The following is a 25,355-nucleotide window of genomic DNA, read 5'->3' as shown; positions in this document are numbered from 1 at the left end:
GCCCCTCTTTTCCTTTTCCTTTTCCTTTCTGTCTTCCACATATGAGAAAAAACACAGGACTCTTAACCTTTTGAGTTTGGTGTATTTTGCTTAATATAATGTTCTCTAGTTCCATCCATTTTCTTGCAAATGACATAATTTCATTTTTATGAATGAATAAAATTCCATTATATATGTATATATATGCATAAGTATATTCTCTCTATATATCTATATCTATTTATCTATCTATCTATCTATCTATATATATATCACATTTTAAAATCCATTCATCTATACATGTATCACTGGAGTATGATGACGTTAATTCTTTAGGATAAATACTGAGGAGTGGTATAGCTGGGTCACATGGTGGTTCCATGCCTACTCTTTGAGGACCCTCTATACTGATGTCCATAGCGGTTGGGCTGGTTTGCAATAGCACCAACTGTGTAAACTTGTTCTCTTTTCTCCACATCCTGTTGAGAGCCTTTTTATTACTGATTCGATCTTGTTACTTGTTATACAACCTCATTCAGGTTTTCTATACCTTTAGGATCCAATTTTGGAAGGTTGTGTGTCTCAGACTTATCCATTTCTTCTATATTTTCTAATTTATTGGATTATGTTGTTCATAGCAACCCTTAAGGTCCTTGGTACTTCTGTGGTATTGGTCGTACAGTCTTCTTTTTTATCTCTGATTTTATTTATTTGGGTCTTGTCTCTTTTTTTTTTCTTGGTAAGTTTATCAAAAATATTTTAAAATTTTGTTTATCTTTTTTTCAAGAAAAACCTACTCTTGTTTTTGTATTGTTTTGTCTTTATTTCATTTATTTCTGCTCTGATCATTATTGTTTCTTTCCTGATACTAATTTTGAGTTTGTTTTTACTTTTCCAGTTCCTTGAATTGCATTGTTGTTTATTTGAAATCTTTTTTATTTTTTATTTTTTGGTGTAGGTGCTTATTGCTATAAACTTCCACATGGTGCTATTTTTGCTGTGTCCTGAAGGTTTGGGTATGTTGTGTTTCTATTTTGTTTCAAGACATTTTAAATTTTCCTTTTCTTTGTTAACCTATTGATCACTTGAAAACAATTTCTATATATTTGTACAATTTCAAGTTCCTCTTGTTGTGATTTCTAGTTTTGTTCCACTGTTTTCAGAGAAGATACATGGTATGATTTCAATTTTTCAAAAAAAGAAAGTTGAGACTAATTTTGTGACCTAATATATGTGTTTTATTTTTTCCCCTGGGGAATACGATGAGAAAAATGTCTATTCTATAGCTGTTGGATGAAATGTTCTATAAATGTCTGTGAGGTCCATTTGGTCTAATGTATAATTTTATCTCTGATTTTTGGATTTTGTTTTTAGAATGTCAATATCCTAGAATTTTGACAATTTGATTTTAATATGCCTTGGAGAGAATATTTCTCAATCAAATCTATTTGGGGTCCTTTGGGATTCTTGGATCTGGATTTCTCTCTCTCTCTCAGGATTTGGGAAAATTTCAGTCATTATTTTGTTAAATCATTTTTCTATACCTTTTCCCTAAAGTTTCTTGTGAAAATATATTTGGTCACAAAATAAGTCTCATTAATTTTCATGCCCTTCCCCTATACTTCTATGCCTTCTCCTATAATATGAATGTTTGCTTAATAGTGTTGGAGAAACTTTGTAGGCTTTCTTCGTCTTTTATTTATTTATTTGTCTGGCTGGCATTATTTTAAAGACCAGTCTTCAAGTTCAGAAATTCTCCCTTTTGCTTGATGTAGTATCTTGTTGAGCTTTTCAATCATACTTTCATTTCCTTTACTGAGTTCTTCAGCTCCAAGATGTCTGTTTAGTTCATTTTTATAATACATATGTCTTTACTAATTTTTCTTTCAGATCATGAACTTTATTGAATTGTCTGATTCTCTTATATCTTATTGCATTTCCTTGGAATTATTATTTTGAATTATTTTTCAAACATTTTTTTCCAATTTCTTTTTTTGGGGGAGGGGCGATCTATTGCTAGAGAATTATTGCCTTCCTTTGGAGGAGTCATGTTAGCTTGCTTTTTCTTAATCTGGACATCTTTCTTTCTTTCTTTCTTAGCTACACATGACACTACAATGATCTTGGCAATTCCTACATTTGAAACAATTGGGGTATAATTTCTCATTTTTCTGATTGTACAGATTGCAAAATCACCCTGGTCATAGAGTCACCTATATACATACAGCAATCATAATGTCTATTCTATTCTGCTGCCCTTCCTATCCCCCTTTCCCCTCCCCTCCCCTCCCATCATTTCTCTCTATCCAATCTAATGTGACACACTTTTTTTTCTTTTTCTCATCACAACATCATACATGTATTCTGTATAACGATGAGGGTCTCCTTCCATCTTCCGTGCAACTCCCCTTCTCCTTCCTTTTCCCTCCCACCTCTCTTCCCTATTTAGTGGTAATCTTCTTCTCATGCTCTTCCTCCCTATCCCATTTTGAGTCACCCCCCATATATCAGAGAAGATATTTGGCATTTGTTTTTTAGGGATTGACTAACTTCACTTAGCATAATCTGCTCTAATGCCATCCATTTCCCTGCAAATGCCATGATCTTGTTATTTTTTAGTGCTGAGAAATATTCCATTGTGTATAAATGCCACATTTTTAAAATCCATTCATCTATTGAAGGGCATCTAGGTTGGTTCCACAGTCTAGCTATTGTGAATTGTGCTGCTATAAACATTGATGTGGCTGTGTAATCTGGACATCTTTTAGTTGATATTTGCATATCTGGTGGCTTACTTGTCTCTACCAGTTTTTTAGGATGGTTTTTTATTTTTTGCTATGTGTATTAATCAGATTTCCATCACTGTGACAAAATACTGGAGAGAAACAACTTATAAGGAGGAAAGGTTTATTTTGGCTCACAGTTTCAGAGGATTTGAAACTTCATCACTTGTCCCTGTTGCCTTTGGGCCTGTGGCAAGTCAATACATCATGGTGGAGAGTGTGTGGCAGAAGAAGTTGCTCGCATCATGGTGGCTGGGAAGGAAAAAAACAGAGGAAGGGCTTGGGTCTCAATATCCCCTTTGAGAGTATACCTCAGGGACCAGGCCCCACCTCTTAGAGGTCCCACCACCTTCCGGTGGCACCATAGGCTGGAGATCAAGCCTTGACTCATAGGTCTTTGGGGTACACTTACCAAAACCATAGGTCGGAGTGAGACCTTTCCCCTGGAGATGTGTCTTGGGTGCTGCTGAGGAGGCTTCGTTGGTGGCAGTTCTGGGTGGGCATGGTGGTTTAGTCCTCCTTCCGCTGTAATCAGGGTCAGTGATGCCTGTGGGCGTGGGTGTGCCTGTGGCTCTGGCATGGTGTGTTTTGCTGTGGGTACAGGGCACCCATCAGTTTCTGGGGGCTGGGAGGGGGCAGAGCCGCTCTGGTGGGCCCAGGGCACCTGTGAGATCCTGAGGGTTGCGTGGGGGTGGAGCTCCTCCAGCAGACCCAGAGCAGGAGTGGTGTGGGGCATGCAGCAGGACTAGGGCCGTGGAGGGGGGGTGGCCTCAAAATGGCGCCATGCAGCATCTGCCAGGTTGAAAGAAGGTGCAGCATGGACTGGGCTCCCTCTCTGGGGCAATGTAGAGGTGGACACTCATGTCAGCTCCCCTGCTGGGCTCGGGGCTGCAGGACTCCCCAGGGGTGAAACCTCAGGAGTCTGTGGCGTCAGTGGGAACCGCTGGGGTCCTCCCACTTGCCTTTTCCCTATCGAGGAAGACACAAGGCACTTCACTCCCTTCTTTATAAGGCCATGATCCACAGCGTCTCCATTTTATCCGCACAGCGCTCCAGCGTTCTCCTCTAAATGTTCTTGTCAGATAGAAGCTGTTGATTCTTTGCTGAGGTCCCTCTTGTGGGTGGGTCCCTCTTTGTGGGTGGGAAGTGTGTCTGGCACCTCTGCTAAGCCATCTTGCCAGAAGTCCCTGAAAAATTAGAACTGTACACTTTCAAGGGCCAATTTCATATTATATGAATTTTATCTCATAAAGTTGTTAAAAAGCTTTGTGACCTTGGGTTAAATAAAGATTTCTTTGATATGACAAAACTGTGATCCATAAAGTTATATATTGGATTTCATCTAAAGAAAATAGCATAAAATGCCACAAAACTATACCAAAAAATACACCAGATCAGTGTTGGCTGGGGACTGAGGGGCTGGGAAACTTTCAAGAGGCACCGGGAAACTTCTGGGGGTGATGGAACTCTTTTCTATCTCAACTGTGGTAGTAGATATGAGTCCTTATGGGTTTGTCCAACTCTAAGAAGTTTCCCTTGAAAAGGGTGAAGATTATTTTATATTTATATATTCTAATAATAATAATATTAGACCTTACATTTTTTGATCAGAAAAATAAATGTAAAGAAAAAATAATGCTATGTTAAATTATTTTATACACAGACATCTAATGTATATAAACTTCTAGAGATTTTGATAAATACTTACAACTACCCCCAGGGTCACACTTGTCACAATGCCCCCCTCAGAGCAGGACTTAGGGGCTTAGTGGAAATATTGATTCAGGTACGTGACATCCCCCACTCCTGAAGCCACTTGTCCTGATGGAAGGAAGACAGCAGGTGTGTTGGAGAGAAAGACAACCTCTGAACCAGGGGTCTGAGGACTTGGCAAAAGGTATTGGGAAGGGCAGGATGTGTAAAGAAAATATAACACATCTCCTGTTAGCCGGGAGGTTTGAAGTGACAACTGAATCTCCTTCCCGTACCCACAGTGCCTAACCCCAGGAACAGCAATGAGGTTAGAAGAATAAATGGATTAATAAATGAGAGAGTTAACAGACAGTAAAAGTTTAAGAGTCAGCAAAAACAAAAATTCTTTGGTTTGGGATCTGGGGGTTCAAGCTCAGGTTAAGACTCGGGCCATGCAAGCTGGAGACTTGCTGGAGTCCCATGTAAGGAGAAGCAAGGTGGCCCGGGTGGGTACCTGGAGGACACATGATCCTGGGGGTCCACCTTGGTCCCTGCAACCCAGCAGAGCAGATGACATGGCTACAGGATGTCAGAGCCGATCCTTTTGGTTCTCTTTCTGGGAGACGAAGTGAAGGGTGGGGTCATGGGCCAAATGCTGGGTCATTTCATCTGGAGCTGGGCTCCTGTGGAAGCGAGATAGGGCGGGGGCAGGAAGCTGTGGGGGCCTGCCTGTGTGCTGGCAGGGAAAGGACAGGGGAGGAAGGGGCTGTGGGGTGGGCAGTTTGGAAAGGAGGAGGGTGAGGGGAAGGCTTGTGGTGTCTTTAGGAAGCCTGCAAGAGGGAGTGGGGGGTCTAGAGAGAGCTGGTAGGTGAGTAGAGATTACTGGAGTAGAGGCAGAGAGAGGAAGAGAGACAGGGTGTGTGTGTGTGTGTGTGTGTGTGTGAGAGAGAGAGAGAGAGAGAGAGAGAGAGAGAGAGAGAGAGAGAGAGAGAGCGCACGTGCACGCTCATGCATCAGAGCACAGGAACCTCTTCCCGAACCCAAATGTTCTCTGAATCTTACAATTTGCATCATTTCCTCCCCATGACAAAAATAAGATGGCACGTGAGCCTGAAGAGGTTATTTGCACCAGTGAACAGAAATGACATGCGGGTGGAGTCTGCGAGGAGAGGCAGGGCCACGGAACAAACTTTTTTTTTTTTTTTTTTGCAATGAATGAATGAGCGAGTGAACGGGAGTGTGCAAGAGAGTGAGTGTGAGTGTGCAAGAGCTCCTCGTGAATGTGTGTCTAGGGTTCAGCCAGAGATCTCTGTCCCTGCGTCCCAGCCTGGAGGATTCCGGGAAAGTCTATACCAGAGGATCCAGAATCCTCTCAGCAGCCTCTACCTGGATCTCCTGCCTCTGATTAGGAGACTTTCCAGGGGATGGTTTCAGGGGAAAACCCAGGGAGGGCAGCCAAGCTGTCTGATTCAGTGAGCTCTCCCAGTGTTGGGGGCCCCCAACTGGGTGGAGCAGCCACACCTGCTTGAAGTTCTGAGGAAGAGGGCGGAAACAGTCACCAGTGCCGCTCTTGCGATAGGCTCCTTGGGCCCCTGCGGTCTGCTGGTGGCAGTGGGTCCCACACTCCCTCACTTCCCTAAATGGGCAACTTCACTTTTAGAACCCAAGGTCCTTCCCTGGTAGACCCAGGTGGCACGTCCTGCGTCGGCCTGGGCCCTCACCTTGGATCCCCCAGGTGCCCTGGCCCCTTGCTGGGCCTCTGACTGCCCATCTGATGGAGCATGGCCCCCATGTTCCTGCTGCTGCTGCTATGGCTACAGGACTGTGTCTCAGGTGAGAGGAAGGGGGGGGTGCTGACTTGAGGGGGGGATGCTGATCTTTTCCTGTCCCCTGGGCTCTGCTTGTCCTTGCCCAATTGTCTGAATGTGTGTGAGTTGGGGGAGGGGTAGGAGGTTGGGCTGGCTTAGTAGGTCCTTGGCAGACAGGTAAGAATGTTCCATCCTGATATCTGGCCCCAGGCAGAGCTAAGCCCAGGCCTCATGCCGGAGCTGGGGTGAAGCTTTGGACCCTCTACATTGGCCCCTGTGTTTCCTAGGCTCCCCTGGGCCCCAGAACCAGGGACCCTTGCTTGGCCTCTGTCAGGAAGGTTGTGACAGGAGCCCATGGCTTCATAAACTCTCTTTGAACTCACTCTTTCTCGGAATGCTGACGCGGCATCCGGTCCCTTCCTGCTGTCCTGAAAGGAGCCAATCCCTGAAGGCCTCGCCCAGCCATGGCTACTAACGCCTTTGAAGGGGCCTCACCCATTCCTGCCTCCCTTGCTGCCAAGGCGACCAAATTACCACTTCCTGTTCTGTTCTGGGCATGGGGAGGGTTGGCAAAGTCTGCTCTCACCTCCTGTGAGAGGAGAGGTAGTGTAGGCAAAAATGCACCACCCCTGGGCAGAAGGGTTTCTCTCCTGGGCTCAGAAGTCCCAGGCTCCCTCACTGAATAACTGAGTTGGATCATTGTGTTTAGTTTTCAAGGGTCAAAGTGTTGTTTGGAGAAAGCACTAGTTTACTCAGAGCCTCAGCTTGGCAGTTGGGTTGGAAACTGGAACAGAGGTCTGGGGTTCTGGGCCCTTAACCATCATGCTCTGGGCTCCTCTGGGGAAAGCTGGAACAACCTGCATTTGAGAGCAGGAAGTGTGCATGCATTGAGCACTTACTGTGTTCAAGGCACTCCCATGGGGCATCCTTCTCATAGCAGGCTTTGAGGGGAGTGACATTATTCTCACTTGACAGATGGAGAAACAGAGATGTTAAATGAACTGCTCAGAGAGTTAAGCAGTTAAAATAGGGTTTTCACCCATGTCTCATTTTGACTCTCTGTTCTATCTTACTTCAGATAAGTGTGTGTGTGTGTGTGTGTGTGTGTGTGTGTGTGTGTGTAAAGTTCTGGGGTGCAACTGTTAGAGGAGAAAATGCTGAACTTACACAGGCCCTCCCTGTGTCCCAAGTCCTCTCCACCATACCATGGATTATGAAGGACTCAAACCACATTTTCTCTCCAGGCACAGTATTTAAGATATTGTAAACAAGCAGTGAATAGTTGCAGAATTCTTGGGAGTTTATTTGCGTATGTGGGCATACTTGATCTTTAGGTTTTATGTAACTAGAATATTTAAAAATTAAATGCCACTTAGAATGAACGAAGGTCACATGGCATTTAAAAGGCGGCTGTAATGGGGGTGGGGCTGTAGCTCAGCGGTAGATCGCTTGCCTGGCATGCATGAGGCCCTGGGTTCAATGCCCAGCACCCTCCTCCCCACAGCTCCCACGCCAAGACTAAAGTGAACCTGTTTGGGAAATAAATAGCTACTCGTCATTTTCCCCCCAAATATTGGACTTTCTTATCTACCTCAGTGGTTTGTGTTTTGAATTTCCAGACTTAAGACTTGTCATTATGCATGAGCATCTGTCTCATGGAGGTGGCATCTGGATCTTTCCCAAAAGACTAGGAATCCCTGAAGACTAGAAAATACCGTGAAGGAGGGGCTGTGTCTGATGAACACTAGGGCTGAGTTTCCTGCATTAGACTTGGGACTCCCTGAAGGACAGGTCAGCCTCCCCCACAGACCGGGAGCCAGCTGTCTGCAGGCCTGTGCATCTCCTGCATCAGAGGGGGGAGCTCTAGGGTAGCGGAGGGGCAGCGGAGCCCCTCCTTCACCTTTGGCCAGGCGCTGAGGTTCAAGGTGCATCCAGCTCCTCTCTCTCCAGACCTTGCTCAGCGGGTTGTGTCTCCCCAGGTCTCCCTGCTGAGAGCGTGTACAGCAAAGTGCAGCACCTGGAAGGGGAGACCCTGTCTGTGCAGTGCTCCTACAAGGGCCGCAAAAACCGCGTGGAGGGCAAGGTTTGGTGCAAGGTCAGGAAGAGGAGGTGTGAGCCCGGATTTGCCCGGGTCTGGGTGAAGGGGCCGCGTTACCTGCTGCAGGACGACGTCCAGGCCAAGGTGGTCAACATCACCATGGAGGCCCTCAAGCTCCAGGACTCGGGCCGGTATTGGTGCATGCGCAACAGCTCCGGGATCCTCTACCCCATGATGGGCATCCAGCTGGAGGTGTCTCCAGGTGAGCAGGCCTTCCAGAGCACTGGGATGGCCCGCGCGCGCGCCTGTGTGTGTGCGCATGTGCGAGTGTGTGTCCTCCACTAACATCCAACAGAATAAGAATCATAATCCATAAACAGACTAAACAGATTATGGGCATTATTTTATATATATATATATTTATTTATTTATTTAATGGTGGTTCTGGGGATTGAACCCAGGGCCTTACACACTCTAGGCAAGTGCTCTCTCACTGAGCTACATCCCTGACACTTAAAAAAAAAAATTTGTTTTGAAATTGTCTTACTAATTTGCTGAGACTGGTCTCCAATTTATGATCCTCTTACTTTAGCTTTCTGTGTCGCTGGGATCACAGGCATGTGCACCATATCTAGCTAGTTCATTTTACAAGATGAAAAAAATGAGATCTAAAAAACGCTCCATGGCTCTGACCTTGCCCTGGGACACGGAATTAACAGGCAGCAGAGAGGAGATTTGAACCCAGGACTTTGCTTTGTTTTCTTCGGACCTCAGTTCAACAGCTATTCACTGAGCCCCTATGATGTGTTCTAGGCACTGTTCTAGGTTCTGGGAATACAGTGGTGAGCAGAATCAGCCACAGTCCTGCCTTAGGAGGGAGGCCAGGTAACAATACCACATCAGATAAATGATTTCAGGTAACAATAAATGTCCCTAAGAAATGTGATGAACTAGAAAGTAACTCAGAGATAGGGGATGTCCTGAGGATCAGAAGACACCTCCCTGAGCAGATGCCATCAAGCAGAACCCTGAATGATGGGGTCCCTCCAGCCTGATGAAATCTGAGTGCTTGGAAGGGCCTTCTCTGGGGAGAGAAGCATGAGCAAAGTCCCTGAGGTGAGAAGGAGTGTGGCCTGTGTGGCTGGTCCATATTGAATGTGGGGCAGTTGGGTCAGGGAAGCAATGAGGGGTGGACAGTAAATTTTATAATACTTGGCTGCTTTTATTCAGGATCTGATGCTGCAGAGTCAAGTAGCAGCCTGAATTCCATGACATGGAGTTGGGATTTTATTCCAGGTACAGTAGGAAGCTATCAGAGAGGTGTGTTGTGGCTTGTTTTTGAGATGACGATGGCTGTTTATGGAGGATGGAAGGATATGAGCAGAGCCAGAGAGACTGCCGTGGGTGTCTGGCTGGAAATCACATGGCCTGGAATGGGATGTGGGTGCTGGAGATGAGAGAAGTGGAGGGTCTCAAATCTATGTTTTGTTTTTTTTTAAAGAGAGAGAATTTTAATATATATTTCTAGTTTTCGGCAGACACCACATCTTTGTATGTGGTGCTGAGGATCGAACCCGGGCCGCACGCATGCCAGACGAGTGCGCTACTGATCCCAAGCCCACATCAAATCTATGTTTTTTAAACTCTCTCTCCACCGTGTATGTTTTGGAGGCAGGACAGGATTTGCTCAAGTGGAGGCGTGGAAAAGAAAATAATCAAGCTGGGCATGGCGATGCACCTGTAATCCCAGTAACTCAGGAGGCTGAGGCTGGAGGATCACCAAGTTCAAAGCCAACCTCAGCATCTTAACAAGAACCTGTCTCAAAATAAAAAATAAAAGGACTGGGGATGTGCTCAGTGGTAAAGCACCTCTGCGTTCAATCATCAGTGCCCCCTCCAAAAAATAGGGAGAGAAGAATCAAGGATGACTCCAAGTTTTTCTATTTTATCAGTAGTTGGAAGATGGTGTAACCTTCTGGGTAGAGTAATTCTGAAACAGAAATTAGTAAATCTGAAAGAAGAATTAGGAGAAAACTCAAGAGCTCTATTTTGCCTGTAATCCCAGCAGCTTGAGGCAGGAGGTTCGCAAGTTCAAAGGCAGCCTCAGCAAAAGAGAAGTGGTAGGGGCTGGGGATGTGGCTCAAGCGGTAGCGCGCTCGCCTGGCATGCATGCGGCCCGGGTTTGATCCTCAGCACCACATACCAACAAAGATGTTGTGTCTGCCGAGAACTAAAAAATAAATATTAAAAATTCTCTCTCTCTCTCTCTCTCTCTCTCTCTCTCTCTCCTCTCTCTTTAAAAAAAAAAAAAAGAAGTGGTAAGCAACTCAGTGAGACCCTGTCAATAAATTAAAAAAATATACATATATAACAATAGGGCTGGGCATGGTGGTACACACCTGTAATCCCAGGGGCTCCAGAAGAGGCTGAGGCAGGAGGATTGAGAGTGCAAAGCCAGCCTCAGCAAAAGCGAGGTGCTAAGCAACTCAGTGAGACCCTGTCTCTAAATGAAATATGAAATACAAAATAGGGCTGGGATGTGGTTCAGTGGTCGAGGGCCCCTGAGTTCAATCCCCAGTACCATAAATAAATAATAGAAAAGCTCCATTTTGTCATGCCAGGTTTAAGATACCTCCTAGAAGCCTAGGTGCAGATACAGAGCAGATAGCCAATCTGTCAGCCTGGGGTGCTAGTGACAGGTGACAGCTGGGGTGTATACTTGAAAGTGTCTCTGTAAGGGCACTGTTTAAAGTCAAGAGACTGAAGAAATCCACAGCGATGGAAGGTACATTGGTGGTTACTTAGGGCTGGGGAGAGGAAGGAGATTGGGGGTGACCACTTGAGATTAAAGGGCTTCTTTCTGAGGTGATGGGAATGTTCTAAAGCCGACTGTGGTGATGGTCATACAACTTGAAAGACTAAAAACGATAGAATGTGTGTATTGTATGGAATGTGGATTATATTTCAGTAAAGATGTTTAAAACAAGTCAAGGGGATACAAAGCTCTCCCTTGAGAGGGTAGGACCAAGAACCGAGCTGTGAGGCCCTCACATTTCTAAGGTAGGAAAGGGTGAGGAGCCCACCAAAGAGCCTGGAGAGAACAGCCAGTTGTGAAATTTACCATCCCCCCTTCCCTGGTCCCCAAACTCAGCTGCTGCATCCCCATCTCCTGGGTCTGAACCAGGGAAAATGCTCTCACCTTGTGGGCTGCCTCCTCTTGGGAGGTTGGGAAGGTGGGGCGCCTCCTGGAGGAAATTTGTGGTACTGCAGTAGGAATGAGAGCGGGAATTGGTGAGACTTAGCAGGCCATTGGAGAAGTCGGCTCTGCTGGCTGTCAGTCATTTTTCTGCCACCCTTTAAGACTCTCTCCAAGGTGGGTGTCCACATGCCAGCTCTCCTAAGGCACCAACGTGAGAGCTTTCAGAGGGTTCTTTGGGAGTGTCCTTACCGCTGAGCATATCTGTGGGGCACCAGGTCTTCTTCCATGCCACCCTCAGCCACGCTGCTGCTTCTGGTTCCATTTACCCAGAAAAATGGCTCAAGCTCAGCCATCTGGCCTGTGACCATGGTCCTCGGGGAGGCCTCCTTTCTGTGCGCAGTGGTGGGTGCAGCAGCCTCTCTCCGATTGTCTTGGTCCCTGATGAGGCAGACCCAACAAGCCCCACTAGATCAAGGCTTGGTGGCTTCTCCCCGTCACCTGCCATCCAAACTCCAGACTTCTTTGGGAAAACAGGGTGGTAAAGAGCTGCGTTGATGGGCGAGGGGAGCAGGATCAGAACCGGTGTGTGTTGTTAAGCCCTCACAGAAGGTGTTGGCTGTTGGTGGCTTTCTCTGGAACTTGAGGCCCTTGATACCCACCTGTCCTCATCTCTGGACCTTAATGGACAGTTACGGGGTAGCTGGAATTGTCTCTGTTCAACATCCTGTTATAGAGATCTCTCTAACCCACAAGAATGAGGAGGGCCCGGGAAGTGACAAGAGAGGTGGGAACGGGTGGTGCTGTCCCCTGGGAACAGGTGACCTGAGTGGGGAGGCTGAAGAGATCACATAAGTCTCTCCCTTCTTTGCTATGCCTCCTTCCTGACACTGCCCTCTGAGCAAACACTCAGAATCCTAGGCCCAGGGCCAAGGAGGACAGGACTACCCTTCAGCACCTGGACAACTGTGTGGGCTGCCAAAATCTGCTCCCCACACCAAGGCCCTGGGCTAGGCCTGACATTCCTCCCTCTCTGGTCCTGCAGCCCCCACGACTCAGAGGAGCTCTCCTCTCACGACGGGACCAGCACCCACCTCAGGCCCTGACACCTCTTCCACTTCCAGCACAACCCTGTTTATACCTAGACTCCTCACCTTGGCCAGACTCTTGCCCTCCACTGCCTCAGGGACCACCGGGCCAGCCTCTGTGACCGGCTACAGCTTCATCAGTACCAGAGCCATCACCACGGGACCCACGAAGACCACGGGACCCACGAAGACCACGGGACCCACAAAGACCACGGGACCCCCACCGGTGACAGTATCTCCCAGTGATGCCAGAGCCTCTCCTGCCATCCCTACATCCATCTCCACCACATCTGGGTACCACAGCAGCCACTCGCCCACCACGGGAATATGCCACAACCAATTACCCTCATTCAGGTACCTGTCGGGTGACATTTCCCTACATGTGACCCCAGCTTGTGGGCCTTGAACAGACCTCGGGGCAGCTGTTGTTCCATCCCCACTGGAGCTCTCTATGCTACCCACATCAGGGTGACCTTCCCCTTTTGCTCACCAGGACCTTAGTGTGGACTGCTGCTATTATGGGAGGTGGGTGACTGGAGGGGACATAAAGGAGGCAGTGGGGATGAGCAGCAGGACTGAGTCTCCTGAAGAGTCTGGATGGAGAGTAGAAGGGAAGGACCCAGGAAGGGAGTAGGTATTTTTTTTTTTTTTTTTTTAGTCCTTGCAGATTGAACCCAGGGATGCTTTGCCACTGATCTACGTCCTCAGTCCTTTTTTAATTTTTAATTTTGAGACAGGGTCTCATTAAGTTGCTGAGGGTCTTGCTAAGTTACCAAGGCTGGCCTCAAACTTGCGATCCTCCTGCCTCAGCCTCCTAAGTCACTGTGATGACAGGCATGCCTCACTGTGCCAGGCTAGAGTAAAGGGACAGAGAGCGGGAAATGGGGGATACTTTAATATGGGTCCCCCAGAAGCCGACTCTGAGATAAAGACTGACATCTTGTTTGGAACACTGGAATGAGGGTGGGGAAGAGGAACAGGAAAGGGAGGTGCCAATTACCCTCATGCCCACGTGAAAACTTAATATGGGGGGGGGGACTCTGGATCCAGTGTCACTTATGGGAAAGTCGAGGGAGCTGGAGCGTATACACCAGCTACTGTTGGTCACAAGCACCGCTGCCTGATGTGGGTGGCATAGAGAGCTTCAGTGGGGAAGGAAAGTTCTTAGGACAAAAATGTTTCGCTGATGTACATGGAAATGCTGCGGGCGAGGGGGTGCAGGCTGGCCTCCACCCAGAGGAGAAAGGGGACAAGAGGTGGTCTCCGTCACCGAAGAGAGTAAGAATCTTGATCCCTTCAGTCACAACTGGGAGTCTCTTAGTGTCCTGCTCCTCCCAGATTGTCAGATTTGGGGACACAGTAGAGGAGAGGAATCGAGGTGGAGAGATGCCCCCTCCTCCTGGGGACGCCCTCCCTGGAACTCTGGGTGCCTCGCTAGCTTCTGCCTCAGCTGGTCCCCAGGACGGGAGGCGATGACTGCAAAGGCGAATGCGAGTGCTTTCTTTCTGGTCCGGCCTTTCTAGCGCGGCGAGCGAGCACACAGTGGGAGCTGGTCTCCCCCTGCCCTCTGTTCTGCTCCACAGGCCCCTGGACTCTCACCTCACCGTGCTGCTGGCCGTGCTGACCTTCCTCCCAGCACCCATGATGATGGTCATGGTCTATGGCTTTTGGAAGAAGAGACACATGGGAAGTGAGTGGAGCCACCTCTGAGCCTCTCCAGGGAGTAACTGTGCCAGGGGCTGTGACCCCGAGTCCCGGGAGGGGGGCAGGGTCCCTCATCCTGTGTCCAGTCAAGAGGACCATGAGGCACCTGACAAGGGAGGAGGTGGCCTAGTATCTCCCTAAGGGGATGGCCTTGCAGGAATGAGGCAAAGCCAGGGTTCCGGGGCCCTGGGGCTCTGGGCAGGGCCTGCACCCCATCCCTCTGTCTCTTACAGGTTACAGCCTGTGCAATGCTTCTGCTGGAGCCTGGGCAGAGCCACCAAGAAGACCAGAGCCCCTGTGGAAGCCAGCTTAGTTTGAGACCACTTAATGACCGGATGTCTCCCAGGGAGACACTAGGAGGCCAGATGAGGAATGGAGACCAGGGACTGTCCTGAGGGGAGGGGGGAGAGCTAAAGCTGCCCTCTTTCCACCCAGGGCCACTGGGTCCTCAGCATCCTCTGTTCTCATCAAATTTCCCCATCCATGTGGGGACAAGAGTTGGGGCTCATGAGTCCTGAGGCAGCTGATGTTCCAACAGTCCCACAATGAAGAGGAGAAGGGACAGTGACTAAGGGATGGGTCCACAAAGGGGTCGGTATTAGCAGATCCCAGAATTGTCCAAAGCTTCCCATTTGGCCATGTGTCCTGTGATGGGGCCTCTGCCTGCTGCAGCTGCTGGCCCCTGCCCCCCCAGAAGCCTGCACCCCACCACTGCCACCTGCCGCTGGCCCCTCTTGGGAAGCCGAGAGCCCTTGGCTGAAGGCCGGCCTCTGCAGAAGCCGAACTCAGGACTCTCTCCCCAGGATCCTGCACCTGGGCTTCAGGTCTGAGTTCCCAGATGGTCCTGAGGACGCAGCAGCCTCCGTCCTCTATCCTGGGGTGCTCAAAACCCCAGCTCTGCAGAGGGTGCTCACTCACAGACACTGGTGGAGGGTTTGGAGTAAGGGGTCACCTCCTCATCCCCAAGGGGCTTCTGTCCACTGGGAAAAAAATGACTCACTTGTGACACAGTGAAGACAACTCAGAGCTACCTCAGCCTGGAGAAGTGGCCCAGGAAGGCGCAGGCCAGGGGTCCACAGAGCCTGCCTTCCGCTCGTGGCTCCGAGTTGGCCTCCGCGGTCTAGACCCCTGTCCTGGAATCTAGCAGTGAAGGATGAGGGGTTCCATCAGCCTGCAGTGACTGGAATAGCACCAGGGATAAGTGTGACACCTGTACCCTTGGCCTTGGCTCAGGGACCTCCTGGTGAGAGAGCAAACCTCATGTCAGGAGGGTGACATAACTGGGGCCTTGGTAGGCAGCTGGGGGAGCACCACAGGATGGTGGTAAGAAGGGGGACAATGCAGAGAGGGACACCTCTTCCATTCATCCAGCAGAGGGCAGAAGGAGGATTCAGGTTGAGCAACTGACAGAACTGGTCCCAGGACGGACGGAAGGACGGACAGACAGACAGACACACACACACACACACACACACACACACACACACACACACATGATGACCTCAATCTGGTCAGCAAGCAACCTGCTAAGAGCCACTGCCCTGGTGTGTGACTAGGAAGGGCTTAACTTATCTGGGGGAAATGGCTTCTGGAGACCCCACCACCACACTGGTGACCCTTTGCCAGCATCACTGACAGTCCTGATGGCACCAGCTCCCAGAGAGAGAGGCCCGATGGGAAGGGCACTGGAGAAGGAGTCAGGGATGGGGACCAGAGATGCCATTGTCACTGTGTGACCCTGAGCAAGTCACTAACCCCATCTGGGCCTCATTTTCCTCTCTTATGAAAGGGGACAATAATTCCTACCTCTGAAGATTGTTTTCAAAATACAACAAAATGACACAGACACTGCAAATGTGTGGATGCCGTGATGTTCCTGCCGCTCGGGTTCTTCTCTGGTTCTGTTGCTTCTCACATTTTGCATTTAAGACCACTCGATGCCAGTTCTCTGTTTCCTCCTCTCCCCAAGTCTCCTCGGTACATGGGTGTCGGGGCCTGAGACACAGCTCCTTTGGTGAGGAGTGAAGGGACTGGAGCTGGTGAGGCAGTGACATTGAAATCAAGGCTGGGGTCCAAATTCCCAATGCAGCCCCTCATCCCAGTGTGACCTTGGCCTGTCACCACCCCTTGCTGATCTTGTTTGCTTATATGGAAAAGGAGGATGGAGATGAGCTTTGAAGACTCTCCTATCACTTCCTAGGTCCAAGACATGTGCAGGTCCATTCCGTGTCCACGACTCAGCCTGGGGGAGGCAGGGAGGTTGGGGAAGAGCAGTCAGCCCTGGCCTCGGTCAGCCCATGGCTTCAAGGAGAGGGGTGACATGGTGTGGCCTTCACTCAGGACAGGAGGGCTGGAGTCCTTTGGGGGTGGGAGACCTGGGGATCCAGTGGTCTCAGGCCAGCCAGGCAAGCTTCACAGAAGCGTGAGCCCTATGTGAGGCCTGGAGCACAGGCTGCAATCGGGAGGTAAGTGACGTCTGTAGGATCCTGAGAGTGGGGGGCACCCAGGCCAGACAGGCCCTGGCAGCTGGGAGCTGTGGGCAGGTCTGCTGGAATGGGCTATGGAGGGACAGAAGGGGCCTGAGGGAGGTACCAGCTGGTGGGTGCTAGACACAGGCAGAGGCCTTGAGATGTCCCCTGAGTTCAGGCAGGGCTGTGTGGGGACCACCAATCATCCTTTCTGACCACACTGGGGGCTTCCTGAAACTGGGGGGAAACTGCATGAGCTGTTCACCCTGAGAACCTGCATTTTAGTCAGCTTTCTCACCGCTGTGACTAAAGGACCTGACCATGCCAACTGCAGAGAAGGAGTACTTTATTTGGAGTCTTAGTCTGCTCCATTGATCTGGGCTCCAAGTGAAGCTGAATGTCATGGTGGGAGAGGGTGGCAAGGGGAAGCAGCTCACGTGGTGATCAGAAAGCAGAGAGACTCCACTCACCAGATACAAATATATTCCCACAGCCTCACGCCACTTCCCCCCTCCTCCAACCACACCTACCACTTTAGTTACCAGTCAATCCCTGCCAGGAGATTAGATCACTGATTGGGTTAAGATTCTCACAACCCAATCATGTCTCCTCTGAACCTTCTTGCGTTGTCTCACATGTGAGCTTTTAGGGGACACCTCACCTCCAAACCATGACACGTGGGGACTCCTTGGTAGGAATATGGCGTACTGAGAAGGAACTATAGAACTATGTCCATCTTGCCAGCTCCTATGGGCCTGAGTGGCCTCCGGGACTTTTCCCTCAAATCCCCGGCCTCTGTCTCTTTCCTGTCCTCACCCTTCTCAGGTGAGCTTGGGGGTGGGGAGCCAGCTCCACTGTGGTCAGGCAGGGACAGGTGGGGCTGGCAGGGTTCCAGACAGGCCAGGGATGCTGCTAGCCTCAGTGGGAGAGAGCAGGGCTCCTGAGACCAGTTATCCCTGCGCAGGGCTTAGCGTTGCTACCACGGGAAGGAACGAATAAAGCAGCCCCAGCCCCCACGGGTTGCACACACTCCTTCTGTAAAGTCTGACAAACAAATGTCAGATTCGCCACTCTCCCATTGGCCCTAAATGGGGTTTTTCAACGCGGATCACACAGAGGCCCAGGTGTCTGCTCCCCCTTCAGGGGGAGTGGCGATGGCAGAAGTTTCTTCTGCTGGCTTCTGCTGTAGAAAGTCACCTTGCCAAGGCCAGACCTCCCTCCCCCATCCCAGGGCGCCCTGCCTTCCGACTGACTGGCCTGGGGTCTGGGGCCCCGACGTCCCTTTCCCAGCTTGGGCAAGTCTGGACGGCTTCTCCTGCCCTCGGGCCTCACGAGGCACTGGGCCCTGGGCTTCCCCAGGGCCTGCATGACAACCCACTCCTCCTGTCTTGTGCTGCCCCCTGTGCTTCTTTTCCCAGAGCCATCGACCCTCTCTCTGTCTCGCACAGTCTGTTCTCTGGAACCTGCAGCACGATCGTTTTCGTAGCTCGTCTGATGACAGCTGTTTAAAATTGTCCTTGATTAGAGCAGTTTTTCAGCAGAGGCTTAGAGGAGTGCGGATGGCAGGCTGGGGGCTGGTGTGTGGGGATGATGTGGGGCTGAGACCCCCTGCTTTCCTCTTCTCCTTCCTCTCCCTCCTTCTGGATTTAACACCCCCCACCAGCTTTGCTCTTTCCCACCTCTTCCAGGACCCTCCCCATCCCTGATTTCCAGGAAATCAGTCTCCATCTTCTTTCTCCTTTTCTCCTCTGGTCCCCACAGAGCTTCCCACTTTCCTGGAAGCCTTGGACACCAAGTCTACAACCACTGGGGACCAATGGGACTTAGGACTCTGGTCAGACCTCCAAAAAGGCCCCTAACTCTGTCACCCACCTTTAGCAGTTCCTTGACTTGGGGGAGGGAAGAGAAATGGCTCTTATTTCACCATCGATTCCTCCTCCCACACCCTGCCAGCGGGGTGGCCTACAAAGGGGAAGAGGCTGTGTCCTGGAGGAGCCTAGGCGGTCAGTCCCAGGGCTGTGAGCCTTCCAAACCCAAAGGTCAAGCCAAGGGCTGGAGGGTCCATGAAGGTCAAAGCCTCCTCTGTCCTCCCCAGATTCCCTGCTTCCCTACAAGATCTCTGCCATCTTCAGCATCTCACCTAGCTCAGGCTGGGTGGCTGGGCTGAATCCCAGCCAGCTCTGCTCCCTGATCTCAGGGCTTCCCTGCCCCTCACGTCCTCTGTCCACTGCAGTTCAAGAAGACGACCCATGGCCCAGGAGGCCACACACCTGATCCCCCTCATCCTGATGGTGCTCCTGGCCTCAGGTAAGAAACCAGGGAGGAGGGGAAGGGCACGGGAGAGAGGAGAGGAGGATGGAGAGGTGAGATACGCATGAACGGGGCTCTGCAGAGGGGAGAGCCAGGAAAGGGTGCCCTGTGGCCAGAGGCTGGCTCTGGGGCACTTTCTGAGGGTAGCCAAAACAACTTGCTCTCTGAGGAGGGAAACCCCACTTCCTAGCCCTGCTGTGATGGGTGTGGGGGCTCTCTGACTTGAGGTTGTGTTCTCAGGCTCCTGGGCACAGAACACAGAGTTCCTACAAAAACCAGAGGGTGAGATGATCGTAGTGAGATGCCGGTACAAGACCGACCAACGCTCAAAGGTTAAGACCTGGTGTCGGAGAACGTCAGCAAATTATTGTAAATTACTAGTGGGCAGGGGCAGGAAAGAGCCCCGATCCTCCATCCAGGATTATCTCAAGCTTGACTACTTCGACGTCACTATGACTGAACTCAGGGTAAACGACTCCGGAGTCTATTACTGTGGAATCTATGAAAATACCGAGGTCTACATTCTCAGAACCATCCGTCTGAATGTGTCTAAAGGTGAGCTATCCCCCTTCTTATATATGTGGCTCTTGGCCTTCCATAATCACAAGGTGTCAGAGCTGGAGAGACCTAGAAGTCATATTCTCCAACCTTCTCCTACCTGATATGTGGGGCACAAGAAGAAAAGCCCCTTGCTCAAGGTCACCTCTTGATTCTTACTCTTCTCTCCTGAGTCCCGCGCGGGGTATGACATTTGGGCATCCCTTGTGTGAAATGTGCTGGCTGAGAAATACGGTGAAAAATCACACGACACAGCAATAATTTTGAAAAATGAGGGTGGGACAGCTCTGCAACCTTAAGGGTCCTGCTTCCACAGTGGGAAGAGAGAGTGAGAACCCAGGTTTTCTTTGTTTATACAAGGGGGCTTCAAAAGGCTTTCAAAGTAATGTTCTTTTGCCAAATAAGGTAGGAGGTGGGCTGTCCAAGCCGAGGGTAATGCCCAAATCCCTGAGCTCGAGGGCTGTCCCATTGGTAGAGCTGGGATCATTCCCAAGGGGAGACCTAACTCCCCATGGCTCAGTACTGAGTAAAAGACCACTCACGTCGAGTCACGGGGTGCGTCCCACCGTCACCTGGTGGTCGAGGGCTGAACTGGCCCTAGAAACTGGAGCCTCCTGGTTTCCAATCGATTCTCCCTTCATGTGTTTCTCTTAACATTGTTGCTGCCACCAACAGGATGCTGCCATCTATTTGGAAGGAACTTAGAGCGTCCCCAAGCTTGAGCACACCCGAGGAGCAGTCCTTTCTTGGACATCCCCACCCCTGATCCTAACCCCAGTGTTCTCTCGAGGGGCTGTGGGGTCTGCTGCACAGAAAGACCACTGGGCAGTTCTGGGAGTGGGGTGGGTCGTGGAGAAATGTGAACAGACAGGAGGCAGCTGAAGAGCCAGGCAGGCGGGAGACTCAAGGGCTGAGACCTGGAGGTGTCACACCTGAGGATCCTCACCCTGGACCTGCCCCTAACCACTGAGAGCCTTAGGGTTTAGAATGGCGATTTAGGGGTGATCACTAATTCTGAGGCCCCTGGGTATTCTTTCTAAGAACTGCAGAGGTGCAACCCCCTGCCTTTATCAGTGACATCAGAGCTCAAACTGCACCTTCTCAGCCCCCTCTCTCCGTGGAGCTGAGTCTGCCCAGCCATTTGGTCTTACAGGTGCCTGAAGGTCATTCTTGGCCATTTGCTGTCCGAGTTTAGCTTAGGGCTCATTCCACGTACATCACGGGGTGAGGCTAGGCTGTGGAAGAGGAGCCCAAAACCTGAAGTCCCAACTGTATGCTGGAGGACCCCACAGCCCAGACAGAAAGACGGACATGTTCATAAAGGGCTAGGACAGACATATGCATAAAGGGTGGTAGGTGCCTCAATAGAAGCATGTTGGGTAGAGGCCCAGTGAAGGGAGGGGTCGGACAAGCCCAGGGTGCAGCCTCTCACCCTGAAAGGGCTCTGAAGATGAGATGGTACCCCCCAGGCCTTGATGGATGATGAGCAGGAATTTATTTAGTGGAGACCACAGGGGTGCTTAGAGGGAGGCTTTAAGGGTTGGAAGTGTAAGACATGCTCAAAAATAGCAAAAACAGAGATGCCCACAACATAATCGATATACAAGTGACACTAAAGCCGCTCACGCTGTAGCACTTCCCGATGAGGGAAATGGAGCAGCACATCCCCTTCTGGTCCAAGGCCATGTGTGGGCTCCTCCCATCCAGGGCTAGGATCTGGGAGTGGGAGACCTGGAGTGCAGGGGAGCAGATGGGCACTCCACGTATTGTCATCTCTTACAGCTTCAACCCCTCCCACCACCAGGAGCATCAGAATGACAACAGCCATGGCCTTTGCCACCAGCCCTGTCATTGGAAGGTACTGCTGAGCCCCTCCCCCAATCTCTTAACCCTGTTTCCTCCCACCCTTGGTGGACTGGGCCGGGTGCCCCCAACTACTGAGGGCGGGGATTCCAGAGATGTAGGCCGATGCCAGGCAAGACCATGGCTGTGGCTTCTGCCTCTGTCCCTTCTCCATCTTCAGAAAGAGCAGGGGGCCATCCCAGAGCTGCAGGGCGTCTGGGGAAAGGTGTGGTCTGTAGTCACTGATTGTTTTCTGCTGCCACCCCAGAAAGTGGGTCTCTGTCCCCTGCCCTCTACCCACCCTCCCTGCAGATTGTGAACCTGGGCTCTTGTAAACCATCCCAGGACAAGAGATTAACCTAGAGACCAGGTGCCTGTCAGTGGAGCTGAGAGATGTCCCTGGAACTACTCCCCGGGCCCCCCTCTGACCCCGAAGCCCAGTCACTTTCCCTAGGAGCCTGCTCCAGCTTAAGGATGCCTACCTCTGTGTGCTTCCTCTGACTTAGGACAGGACCTAGGGAAGTGCTTTACTAGCAGGCAGAGCTGTTGTCAGGTGACCCCAGTGTACCTGAGAGCTGACTGCACCTCGCAGAGAAGGGCTGGGGTGAAGCAGTAGGGACAAAGGTCAGTTCAGGAGGCTAAGAGGGGTGCGTGCAGACCCTCCAATGGCGGCCCGGAAGGAAGGTTAAGGTGCAAAGGTCAGAAAAGGAAAAGGAAAAAAAAAAATCTCATGACATCAGCAGCATTCTAACTTTGCAGAGGTGAGACCGTGAGACTTGCTAGGCAGAGCCCCTGCCAGTGTGGCTGCCATTGTGACTGTCTCCTGCTCAGCCCAGCAGCAGGGACAGAAGGGAAGCCCAGGAAGGCCTGGAGGGACCACAGGCATGGGGAGGGATGGTTTTCTGGCAGGAGGTGAAGCTGGACTCCAGCTCCCCTCACCTGGCTGGTCCCTGTTCCCAAGCCCTTCAGGCAACCAGAAGTGGATATTCATCTCCTCTGGCGTGGTGGTGGCCGTCCTGCTGCTGGGGTTCATTGTCCTCATGGTCCTATATCTCAGGAAAGTCCGAGGAAGAGACAGGAAAGGTGAGCCCCCTGTCCTTGGCTCTGGGTGGACTACTGACTGCTCAGCCATTACAGGCAGTCCTCTCACGGTGAGGAACAAGGCTGATCATGCTCATTTTACCAACAAGGAAACTGAGAAGAGGTGCTGTGTCCAAGTGGCTCTCCTTCCGTTTGCCAGATGGCAGGTCCCCTGGTCCTGAGGGTTAACCAGTCAGTCCTCCTTAGAAGCTCAAGGGTCAGCTCACCTGAAGCCAATTCAACTCCATGCCCATTTACCTGAATCTAGGTGTGCTAGGTTTATCCATTTGGGATCGTATACTTTTGCCATCTTTATGTTTAAGGAGTTTTTAACAAGTCTATGTAACGAGCTTTTCCGGGTAATGACATTTAAAAAATATTGTTGCTCTCATTTTTATATTTCATCTTCCTCATGGTAGGGAATGAAATGGGGAGATAGAGGCCAAAAGACACCAAGTAGCAAATATCCAGGATGAATAAGTCAAAAGACCTAATGTACAACATGAGGGCTGTGCTAATAATGGCATATTCTGTGCAGGATTTCTGCAAAACCAGGAGATTACAGCTGCTCTTGCCACAGGGAGGATTATGGGTAATGAGGAGAGGATGTGTTAATTTCTTCTACTATGGTAACCATTTCACTGTGGTTATATATTTTGTAACATCAAGTTGTACACCTTAAATATACCCAATGATTTTTTTTATATTCCATGTGCTGGAGAGGGAACCCATGACCTCAGGCGTGCTAAACACATGCTCTACCACTGAGCTACACCCTCAGCCCCACAATAAAATTTAAAAATACATAAATGAAAGGGGAACAAAGGGGATTTTTTTTGCCCTCCTAAAAGCACTTCTAGGACTTTAATCTTCAAAGTTTAAAGTTTCTATCATCAGTTGCATGTGAAGTCTGCCGCACTTTGATGACTTCTACCACTTTTCTTGATTCTTTTTTGTTGATTGCTTTCTTTAGAACATGAAACTATGTGCTTGTTAATTGTATGCCCTGGAGATGGTTCTGTTGACAACAAGATTAAAATGTATGCATGGGTCAGAAGTATATCGGAGCTCGTGGATATGAATTTTTCAAGTACAAATCCTCAGGGGAAGAGGGGATTATAAAATTTTAGATGTATATTTTTCAAACGGTATAAAATCAGTTTAGTGGGTCACAACAGCATTTTTATAAAGCAGAATAGAAAAGCAAAACGTCAAAATGCTTCGCACAATTTCTCACTGAACTTTGAAAAGTGAGTGCCCAGGTGTGAGAGTGTGAGTTTGTGGGGTAAATGGTATTTCTCATTGGGGTTCCTGGTTCAAAAAATTTGAAAGACATTACTGCAAATAACTGCATCAGCTAATAGATCCTACCTAAATTTGATGTTTAAATCTGGAATTCTCTGTGCACTGGAATTGATAATGAAGTTTACCTGGCTTGGGCCAGTTAGACACAGGCAGCTGGGTTGTCTTGCTCCGTAGTGTCCCTGGATACTATTTTGTGCCAGGCCCAGGCCCTTGAGGCCTCCCCAGGCAGGAACAAGCTCTGGCCTCTTCCCATCAGAGTCCCTTCCACCCAGCCAGGGCCTGGTCTCTCTGCCTTATTCCACGGGAGCTGGGTAGAGGTCCTTCCCCTAAGTTTGAGTCTTCTTCACAGGTGAGAAGGAATCCCACCACATCTATGAGGACATTTCAGACCACAAGGAGGTGAAGGCCCCTGTGAGTAGGACAGCCCTCCCCTGGGACAGGGACGGGCAGCCTTCCCACATACCTTAACTTCCCAGCCTGCGCTTTCTCACAGTTTCTGTTCACCCCAGACCTTGACATACTCATGGCTGCTTGGGCCATCACTGCCTTGAGACCCATCTGCTCACTTCCTTTTCCCAAACTCCTCAATTCACATTCCTTGGAGAGAGTTGGCTGACCTGGCTCTTGACCTTCACCCCAGGCCTTCACAGGAGGCAGCTTCTCCTAAGAGGTCGGGCCAGAGCCTGCCCAGGGCTTGGCTGCCTGGGTTCAATTGCGTGGGGCCAACACGGGAAGCAGCATGGCTCCTCAGGGACTCTCAGCAGGGCTGAGGACTGGGCAGCTTCTCTGGGGTAGGCCTGTCCTGTTTAAATACCTGATGGAGTCACAGAAACATAGGATGGGAAGGACCTCAAGTCCTCGGGTTCAGCCCTTGTGTAACGCTGGGATCACACTACAAATAACACCCCTACCCCGTGTTCTAGCCCTCTCCCCAGGGACTTTGCCTCCGTGGCTCTGGAGTGGAGCCTGGTTCTGCATTTTTAACAAGTTCCCGGTGATGCTGATGAGGCTGCTTCACAGACCACACTGCGCAGCCTTGTTCCTCACGCGCGGTGACCATGAAAGCCATTCACGACCAAAGGCTCTGCAGGACCCATGCCTTGTCCTACATCTCATCTCTGTCCTCCACTCAGTTCCGGGCCCTCTGAGGACCCCTGACCACTGCAGCTGTGATGTGTACAGTGGGACGTCTATCTTTTTTGATTTCCAGGGCTTCCATCAGCAGATCTTCTCTGATGAGGACACTGCGGCCATCTGCTACGCGTCCCTCATCCATCTAAACCACTTTGGCACTGAGGACTCCATCTACAGTAACACTCACCCCAACTCCAACCCGCAGCCCGTGCCCGACCCCCTTCAGACTGTGGAATATGCCAGCATTACCGGAAAAAGACTGCCACCCTCCCCGCCAGCCGCCCTCAGTGGGGAGCCTGGGAATTGAAGCAGAATTCACCAGGCAGTGACCACTGGCCAAAATGCTCCCTAGGTACAAAGCTACTCTACC

The 25,355-nt window shown here is 50.2% G+C and overlaps 2 protein-coding genes across 2 annotated transcripts; both read left to right on the top strand.

The window, feature by feature from the left end:
* Positions 1-6,167: 6,167 nt before the first annotated feature.
* TREML2 (triggering receptor expressed on myeloid cells like 2) lies at positions 6,168-16,039 on the top strand. The gene is made up of 6 exons (XM_081296219.1): positions 6,168-6,287; positions 8,242-8,562; positions 9,531-9,596; positions 12,542-12,938; positions 14,168-14,274; positions 14,522-16,039. Exons 1-6 carry the CDS (start codon positions 6,236-6,238, stop codon positions 14,599-14,601), a joined length of 1,023 nt encoding a protein of 340 aa, XP_081152345.1. The 5' UTR covers positions 6,168-6,235; the 3' UTR covers positions 14,602-16,039.
* A 2,966-nt stretch (positions 16,040-19,005) lies between these two features.
* LOC308649409 (uncharacterized protein) lies at positions 19,006-25,292 on the top strand (the record flags this gene model as incomplete). Its single annotated transcript, XM_081294983.1, has 7 exons — positions 19,006-19,063; positions 19,307-19,398; positions 19,486-19,621; positions 21,407-21,482; positions 22,428-22,549; positions 24,201-24,262; positions 25,062-25,292. 7 exons carry the CDS (start codon positions 19,006-19,008, stop codon positions 25,290-25,292), a joined length of 777 nt encoding a protein of 258 aa, XP_081151109.1.
* Between the last annotated feature and the right edge of the window lie 63 nt (positions 25,293-25,355).

Source organism: Spermophilus citellus (assembly GCF_964194105.1).
Source record: "Spermophilus citellus genome assembly, chromosome: 5".
Taxonomy (NCBI): domain Eukaryota; kingdom Metazoa; phylum Chordata; class Mammalia; order Rodentia; family Sciuridae; genus Spermophilus; species Spermophilus citellus.
The sequence above is the reverse complement of the archived record's forward strand: the minus strand, read 5'-3'. Positions and strand labels throughout refer to the sequence as shown.